At 43.1% G+C, this 9426-nt stretch overlaps 1 protein-coding gene across 1 annotated transcript in view; it reads right to left on the bottom strand.

The window, feature by feature from the left end:
• Positions 1-5172: 5172 nt before the first annotated feature.
• LOC140898372 (myosin heavy chain, skeletal muscle, adult) overlaps positions 5173-9426 on the bottom strand; it is a 33394-nt gene continuing 29140 nt past the window's right edge. The window contains exon 38 of the mRNA XM_073312109.1: positions 5173-5394. Coding sequence (XP_073168210.1) covers positions 5242-5394 — 153 coding nt within the window. The 3' untranslated portion in view covers positions 5173-5241. The remainder of the gene's footprint in view (positions 5395-9426) is intronic.

Here is a 9426-nt window from a genome sequence, read left to right as displayed (position 1 = left end):
ACCCAGCGTCACCACCCGCCTGAGCCCCGCCCTATGGTCAGAACCAGCGTCACCACCCGCCTGAGCCCCGCCCTATGGTCAGAACCAGCGTCACCACCCTCCTGAGCCCCGCCCTATGGTCAGAAACAGCATCACCTGGTGCTGGTCACCTGGTGTGGGGGTCTCTATCTTATTCTTGACTGCTACACTGCATTAAAAGAAGCTAAAAATACATGACATTTTTTCTACTATTTCTCTTCCCTGTCAGCTATTGCTATAGTTGCCACAAGACTGTTATGCAATTGCAAAGAGGAGACAGTACTTGTGGTTGTGAATGAAGAGGGAGGATTCCCTATAAGATCCTATTAATATATGGCTATGAAAAAGTTTGGCAACTCTTAGTCTAGGAGGAAGCTCTGGAGTGAATCAGAGAGAGAGGGAGGATATCAGGTTTTTTTCCTTATTCTAATTAAAATGTATTCTTCCGTGTTAAAAGAACAGGACTCTGTGTGATTCTTTGTCATTGTCACATGACAGTAACATTAAGTGGGCTTTGTAATTTCTTGTATAAACCCACATCTAGACTTTTGATCTAATTCCTGTTCAGGTCACATTAGAATTGAAATTCTCCAGCACTGCATGAAGATTGTAAGGAATAACTTCCACTCTGATTTTAATTTTGGTGAGGCGCACTGCAGTGCTCGTCTCTCCCCAAAAGCATCAGTATGATTTTGTTACAATGAGAGCACTAGTCTCCTCTTACACTCCTTCCTGGGTGAAACGGTTGTTAATCTGTGGAGCTCCAAAGCTATATACTTTGGACTGCTAATCTGTACTCTACCTTTATGTTTAGTTTTAGCTAGAAACTATCTCTTATTTTAAGCTTCACTTCTGGACTCCCTATGATAGACATAGTGTGTGTTAACTGAGGAGGATTATTCAGATTCCACTACACTGATTCAGAGATCCCACTTATATATCTTCTAGATCAATTTTAAATCTGATATGTAGCTTTACCTCCCAGGGCTAACTAAAATAATCAGGGAAGGCAACAGTTCCAAGAAGGAATGATGGATGCCTTGTCATTTTCTTGTGCTCCTACTCTCCTTCTGTGACATATGATAACAAAATGGGCATATTCTTGCTTGGAAGCCAGCACCTTGTGCATGTTCCTTGTACAGTGAGTGCATTAAAGAATTTGCTGGTAATTGAAGCTGGCTTACTACGCTGTGATCTGCAGGATGGATTTTTCTATGCTATCACATTTAGTCCTTTTCTGGCTCTGTGGTTAGGGTATTTGGCTATTCATAAGCTTTGACTTACATGCAGTGATGTATGTATGATTTAGGTATGACCCTGAGCAGATCAGCAATGACTACAGGGCTCTAGGATCGAGGGTGAAGGAGTTGGGGGCACAGGTTGTTTCTCATCCATCCTCCCAGTTCAAGAAAAGGGCCCAGGAAGGGATGTGTGCATCCTGGAAATTAATGTATGGCTGCGCAGATGGTGTTGACAGGAGGGCTTTGGCTTCCTCAACCATGGGATGCTGTGCCAGGAAGGATGACTGCTGGAAAGGAATGGGGTCCCCCTGACCAAGCAGTAGAAGATTTTTCATGAGCCAACTCACCAACCTACTGAGGAGGGCTTTTACTTAGGTTCAAAGGGGGCAGGTGATAAAAGCCCACTGGTAAGTGTAAAAAAGGCAACTTTAACAGACAGCTAGATGTTGGGGGAGAAATAGAAAATTACAGTAGGGTCATAGGAGCAACAAGAGTGAAATCAATGGGAAAATCTGCTCAACATCTTAGATGTCTGCACAAATGCAAGGCATATGGGGAATAAACAGGAAGAACTGGAAGTATTAGTATATAAGCTAAATTATGACTTAATTGGTGTCACTGAGACTTGGTGGGATCAATGTCATGACTGGAATATTGGTACAGAGGGGTATAACTTGTTCAAGAAGGACAGGAAGGGAGAAAAAGGGAAGAGGTGCTGCATTGTACATCAAGAATATATCCATCTGTTCTGAGGTGCAGAAGGAGGTGAGAGGTAGACCAGTTGAAAATCTCTAGGTAAAGATAAAAGGGGGGAAAATAGGAATGATGTCACGGTAGACCACCAAATCAGGAAAAAGAAGTGGATGAGGCATTTCTAGAACAAATAACAGAAATATCCAAAACACAAGACCTGGTAGTAATGGGGGACTTCAGCTACCCAGCCATCTGTTGGGAACGTAATACGGCAAACCACAAAATGTGCAGTAAGTTCTTGGAAAGGATTGTGGACAATTTCTTCTTTCAGAAAGTGGAGGAAGTAACCAGAGGAACAGCTATTTTAAACTTGATCCTGACCAACAGGGTGGAATCGGTAGTGAATCTGAAGATGGAAGGCAATTTGGGTGAAAGTGATCATGAAATGATAGATTTCATGATTCTAAGGAAAAGAAGGAGTGAGAGCAGCAGAAAAAGAACAATGGACTTTAGAAAAATAGACTTTAACAAACTCAGAGAACTGGTAGGTAAGGTGCCATAGGAAGAAAGTCTAACAGATAAAGGAATTTAGGAGAGCTGGCAGTTTCTCAAGGGGACAATAGTTAAGGCACAACTGCTGAAAAAGACTTTGTGTGGCTCGAAAGCTTGTCTCTCTCACTAACAGCAGTTGGCCCAATAAAAGATATTACCTCACCCAACTTGTCTCTCTAATATCCCGGGACCAACACAGCTACAACTACACTGCATACAACTATTTCGATGTTAAGGAAAGTTAGCAAGAATAGCAAGAGGCCAATCTGACTCCATCAGGAGCTATTTAATTACTTGAAAATAAAAAAAAATCCTACAAAATGTGAAAACATGTACAAATTGCAAAGGAGGAGTACCAAAGAATAGCACAAGCTTGTAGGAACAAAATCAAAAGGCTATGCCACAAAATGAGTTATACTTAGCAAGGGACATAAAAGGCAAAAAGATGTTCTTTAAATACATTAGGAGCAAGAGAATGACAAAGGAAGTGTAGGTTCTCTACTTAGCAGGTAGCAACGCTAACAACTGATGACATCAAGAAGGCTGATGTGTTTAATGCCTATTTTGCTTTAGTCTTCACTAAAAATGTTAATGGTAACCAGATACTCAGCACAGTTTAATGTTAACAACAAGGAGGAAGGAACGCAAGCCAAAATAGGCAAAAAACAGGTTAACCAATTTTTAGATAAGTTGTGTGTAGTCAGTCAGCGGGGCCTGATGAAATTCAATTTAGGGTAATTAAGGAATTAGCTGAAGCAACCTTGCAACCATTAATAATTATCTTTGTGAACTCCTGGAGGCCGGATGAAGTCACAGAGGAATGGAGAAGGACAAATATAGTACCTATCTTTAAGAAGGGTAACAAAGTATGCATCCGATGAAGTGAGCTGTAGCTCACGAAAGCTTATGCTCAAATAAACTGGTTAGTCTCTAAGGTGCCACAAGTACTCCTTTTCTTTTTGCGAATACAGACTAACACGGCTGTTACTCTGAAAAGAGGACCTGAGGAATTATAGATCAGTCAGCCTAACTTCAAGACCTGGAAAGATACTGGAACAAATTATTAAACAATCAATTTGTAAGCACCTAGAGGATAAACAGGGTTATGAGGAATAGCCAGCAAGGATTTGTCAAGAACAAATCATACCATACCAACCTGGTTTCCATTTTTGACAGGGTCACTGGCCTAGTGGATGGGGAGAAGCAGTAAGCATGATGTATCTTGATTTTAGTTAGGTTTCTGTCACAGTCCCCAATGACATTCTCATAAGCAAACTAAGGAAATGTGGTCTAGATGAAATTATTATAACGTAGGTGCACAGCCGGATGAAAGATTGCACGCAAAGGGTACTTATCAATGGTTCAGTGTTAAACTGGGATGGTGTATCTATTGGAGTCAGTCTTGGGTTCGGTGCTAGTCAATATTTTCATTAATGACTTGGATAATAGAGTGGAGAGCATGCTTATAGAATTTGCCCATGACACCAAACTGGGAGGGGCTGCAAGATCTTTGGAGGACAGGATTAGAATTCAGCATTACCTTGACAAATTATATAATTGGTCTGGATTCAACTAGATGAAATTCAATAAAGGCAAGCACGAAGTACTTCACTTGGCAAGTAAAACTGAAATGCACAACTATAAAATGGGGAATAACTGGCTAGGCAGATCTTCTGAAAAGGCTCTGGGGGTTCTTGTGGATCACAAATTGAATATGAGCCAACAATGTGATGCAGTTGAGAAAAAGGCTAATATTCTGGGGTGTATTAACAGATGTGTCATATGTAAGGGAGGTAACTGTCCCACTCTTCTTGGCACAGGTGAGACCTCATCTGGAGTATTGTGTCCAATTCTGAGTGCCGCACTTTAGAAAAGATGAGGACAAATTGGAGAGAGTTCAGAGGAGAGCAACAAACATGATAAAAGATTTAGAAATCTGACCTATGGGGAAAGGTTAAAAACCTGGGCATGTTTGATCTTGAGAACTCCCGGAGGAGTGCTGGTCCCAGACTGTGGAACAAACTCCTCCATGAACTAAGCACCATCACACACATCCCCACCTTCCACTCCAAGTCCCAGAGGCACTTCTCCGGCCTGTTTTACCTAATGTAAAAACACCACCAACAAAAACCCTACCAAAAGTAAAGACTCCTCTGCAGAACAATTCCTTCCTGGAGAGAAGCTGAGAGAAAGAACAAACCACATGTGAGCAGAGTAAATCACATTGCTTAATACACTACTGGAAGATGCTCAGATACCATGTTGATGAGGATGGTATAAGAACCTGAATAGAATAGAATAGAATAGAATAGAATAGAATAGAATAGAATAGAGGTTTAGGCTGAACTTTCAACACTAACATTTGCAATTTCTTACTCTTGAGCACTCACTTTCTCAATCTTTGTGTCACATTTAACACTATTTGTCCTCTCAGCGAATAAAGTAATAATGTATAAGGGAGAAATACTATGTGATCAGGTTATTAAAGACTGTGTTGTAATGGATGCATGCAAAGGACAAGAGTTAAAATTAAGCATTCAATAATGCACAAACTTTAATAAGACCCCAAAGCTAATCTGTAAAAAACAAAAGCCCCGGCTAGTTCTTTGTATGCAAATATCTCTACAATCTTTATTTCCTAGACACTGAGGACAGAATAACCAATAAATACAACAAAGTGACAGAGAGATTCACATTTTGTGCATTTCTTCAGTCACTTTACAGCATGGTGACATCCTCACTCTTCTCCTTCAATCTTCCTGTGAATCTCGCGGCTCTTCACCCGCAGTTTGTTGACCTGGGACTCTGCAATGTCAGCCCGCTCCTCAGCCTCTTCCAGCTCGTGCTGGATCTTGCGGAACTTGGTGAGGTTGACATTGGATAGTTCCTCCTGAGGATGGAGAGAGCCTCGTGAAAACCAAAGTGCTGACAGTTGCCCTTTGTCAGGAGTCAGGGCCTGCAGCAGACCCACTCTGGAAGCAGTGCCGGCAGTAGAGCCACTCTCTGGGCAACCTCAATGAATGCAGCTGACCTAATGTAGGCTGCCTGATTGCCTACACACCCTGACTGGTTGGAAGGATCAGCAGACCTGCTCTTAAGCCCAGCAGCAGCAGCAGTTCAGCAGTTGCCCCCAGCATTCACATATATCTATGATATCTCCTGTTCGTTCCCAGCCCTGCTCCTGCCTTGCCTCACTCCAGGTAACCTGGACCCTTGGCTCTGATTTCTGACCTCTGACTCTGGCTCTGACCCTGGGCTCCAATTCCTGGCTATCAAATGCTGTTCTAATCTGACTCTTGCTCTGACCACTAGGCAGCGACTGCTCATATTCCAGTCACTGACCGTTTGAGCAGCCCAGCACAAAACAATACAAGAACTAGAGCTGATGCAGGAAGCATGAAAGGCCAATATCTCTCTGAGCGGGAGAGTGGGAGCCCTATACCTTGCAGGCCCAAATTGCTACCCTGTAGGTTTAGCATGCAGTCCTGCAAGCTCAATCTGTGCTGTCTTCAGCTCCAACCCCCACTCCCCTTGAGAGCAACTTCCCCCTGCATGACAAGTTAAATGGCAATTGCAACAAATTTTGTGGATTTCTAAATCAGTGTCAGCTCCTATTTCTGCTATGCCCACAGTTGTACCCCACTGACAAAGCCTCTCACCTACACCAGGTGCACCAGGAGCTCAGAGAACATGTCCAGTCTGCCAATAAATATCATGCTGACTGAAGCCATCAGGGCCACCCCCAATCTGGTCATAGGGGCAAGGTGTGGTTCTCGGCCCAGAACTTTAAATTTAGCTACCCATCTGCCAGACTACCAATTCCTGAGCCCCTTCAGTGTTATACAATGTGTGAATCCAATGCCTTTCAGGTTATGGCTGCCCAAGTCCTTGAAGATACACGCTTTCACATCACACTTTTAAACCCCTACACTGAGAACCCACACAGAGCAAACCGCTCTGACCTTCCACTGCCCACTCTCTGGACAGGAGGTGTACTTGGTCCACTGAATCCTCCGCTCTTGGCAAGTTAGGGGAAGGCTCCAGAAAGGGGTGGACTGGGAAGGTTACAGAATGGACTAGCGGTCATGGGAATAAACATCCACACCCTGGCCCTATTGCAAGAGTTTTTCAGTAGTCCCCTGAGAAACCAGGCCCTGGGCCCGTAGGAGGTGCACTCGAAAGGGTGGTACTGTCAGGGCTTGTAGCAGCGCCAATCTGGAAGCAGGGCCCAAAGCAGAGCCAGTCTCTGGGCAACCTTAACGAGCACAGCTGGCCTACAGAAAGCTGCCTGATTGGTTGGCAGGTTCGGCAGCTTGGCTCTTAAACCCAGCAGCAGCAGCAGTTCAACAACCGCTCAAAGCACGTACCCAGAGCTGCAGTAGTGACTACTCCTGCCTTGTCCCCAGCCTTGCTCTTGCTTTGCTCCTGCCCTGGCTCCGGCCTTGTCCCTGCCTTACCTCACTCCAGGTAAGCCAGTTCTGCCCCTGGACTCCGACTCCTGACTGATGACTTTGTCCCTGACTCTTGACTCTGGCGTCTGGACTCTGGCTGCAGCTCCAACCCTGGGCTCCAATTTCTGGCTACCAGCTAGGCTATCTAACCACTAGGTCTAACACCTGCTCTGACCACTAGATGTGACTGGGACTGACACCCTTTTCCTGCATTTGGAACTTTAGGGGATACAACTGCTTGATAAGGAGAAGGCCCAGACTCTGTCACTCGCTTGCCATCTCTTACCTGAAAACCAAGTACAGACCTTCTCACACTCACCATTTTCTAAGTTAGAAAATGTATTAAAAGCGAGGTGAAATCCTTTTTAAATGTAGAATGATGCTGCACATGTAATTGCTAGCAGAAGTCTATTCACTTAGGGACAGGGAAGTGACGAAAATCCAGAAGAGAAGTGCCATCCATTCTAGCTTGTGACCCTTTCAGGAGACAGTTTTAGGTCTGCAGTTTGTATTCTCCGAGTTCAGGATTGGACTATGAACAAACCACCTTTCATTACATCGTAGAACCAACAACAAGAGTGCATCCACCCTGAAGCTGAGTTCCAGGAGACACAGCCTTGATAACACAGTGTGTTTCAGTGAGCAGGACAGGGAGTTAGTGTTGCATCCACACCATTAATCTACCATTTGAATACTGAGCTCCACAGAGTCAGATATGCCATGTATTGTGTGCACACAACTGAAATTTATGGAAGTGATATTTCGATTGGCAACCTGGGTACTTTGAACCATATTCAAAGAGTCAGATTGCCCTGAACAGAATGAGAAAATGAGGAGTAGTTTCAAGAGAAAAGTAGGAATTTCTCATTCTGTCACAATCCTTTTCCTCCCTAAGAGCCTGATCCAAAGTCCACTGAAGTTAACTGGAGCCTTTCCAGTAATTCCAGTGAGGTTTGGATCAGGTCCTCACAGAGGAAGCACTTGCCTCCCACTCATTTTCCCTCTTCCCTCTCCCAGTCAGGCAGCATAGACTCAGATCAAGCAGCTCACTATTTCTTTCCTTCTCTCCAAGGCGGGCAGCTCCCTTTCAGTTGCTAACTATCCTCAGGCAGCTGTCTGGGGTCCCAAGGCAGCAGCATAACGCTCTTTCTTAGGAAGGATGGATCTTTGCGGAGGAAAATTAAATTTGATTCTTTGTTTAGAATGAAAGTTGAGAATTTGCATAAAATTGTGGAATGATGAAAAACATTCAGAGAGCTTAAATCATGGGATCCTCCATTCTGCTTAACGTTATTATCCTGCTGCCCCTGAGGTGAAGGCAGGGATTTGGAGGAGTTGGTGAGTAATGAGACATTCACAATCTCCCTCTAGCAAATTGTCTCATCAGCAGAGACTAGACATCCTTATCTGTACTGGGCCTGGGGCAGGCAACACAAGGAGCATGTTCACAGAGGCAAGGCCTCATCAGGCCAAGCTAACAACAGATCTGGTAACAGATCTGCTATTACCAGCAGGACAGTGGGGTGGGAGGAGGTATTTTTTCATATTCTCTGTGTATATATAAAGTCTGCTACAGTTTCCACGGCATGCATCCGATGAAGTGAGCTGTAGCTCACGAAAGCTCAGGCTCAAATAAATTGGTTAGTCTCTAAGGTGCCACAAGTACTCCTTTTCTTTAGGCACATGCTAAATCTGGAAGATTTTTTGTGCAACTGTGATTGAGTTATTAGTAGAGCTAAGCAAAGTATTCAGTAGAGTTGTTAGAATTTTTTGCATTTCAATGAAAAATAGTCTTTTTTCTAAACAAATTATTTCACGGATACCTTTCAAAACAATTTTTCATTGAAACTGAAAATTTCAAAATTTTGAATTTCCAACTGTTTCACCCCACCCTATCCATTTTTCCCCCTTTTTCCCTTTTGCAAAATGAATGTGATCGAATGATGGATGTTTCATTTGTCTTTGTTTTTTTTTCCTTTTGCCACTAGGTAACTTTTCAAAATGTTCTCAACTTTGGAAAAGTTGCACAACAGGAAAAGGGTAAAGGAGCTCGGAAACTTTGCAGTCTGTAACTTTTCCAAGGTTGAGAAGATTTTGAAAAGTTACGGAATAGCAAAAAGAAATTTTCAATGAGGTGAGAACTCTTCTGGGGATAGATGAAAAATGCATGTGCCTAGCACATACGGTTTTCATCTGCACGAGTCAGTGAGCACTGATTTACGCACTGGTCCCTAACTGGCATATACAAAAACCAGCAACATTTCTCCACTTTCAGCAAAAATGTAATTGCAAAATGCTGTAGAATTCTTATATTGCTCAGTTTTCTTATCATTTATTAAATCCTCTATATAATGTGCTATGAACTATGAACCTAAACACTGACAAATAAACTATGCTTATCAAATGTACTTATATATATTATTCTTTTATGATTTTTTATTGTTTCTTTGCTTACTCTTTCAGTAATTAGT

Source organism: Lepidochelys kempii, chromosome 14, assembly GCF_965140265.1.
Source record: "Lepidochelys kempii isolate rLepKem1 chromosome 14, rLepKem1.hap2, whole genome shotgun sequence".
NCBI lineage: Eukaryota > Metazoa > Chordata > Testudines > Cheloniidae > Lepidochelys > Lepidochelys kempii.
This window is presented reverse-complemented; position numbering and strand designations above follow the sequence as displayed.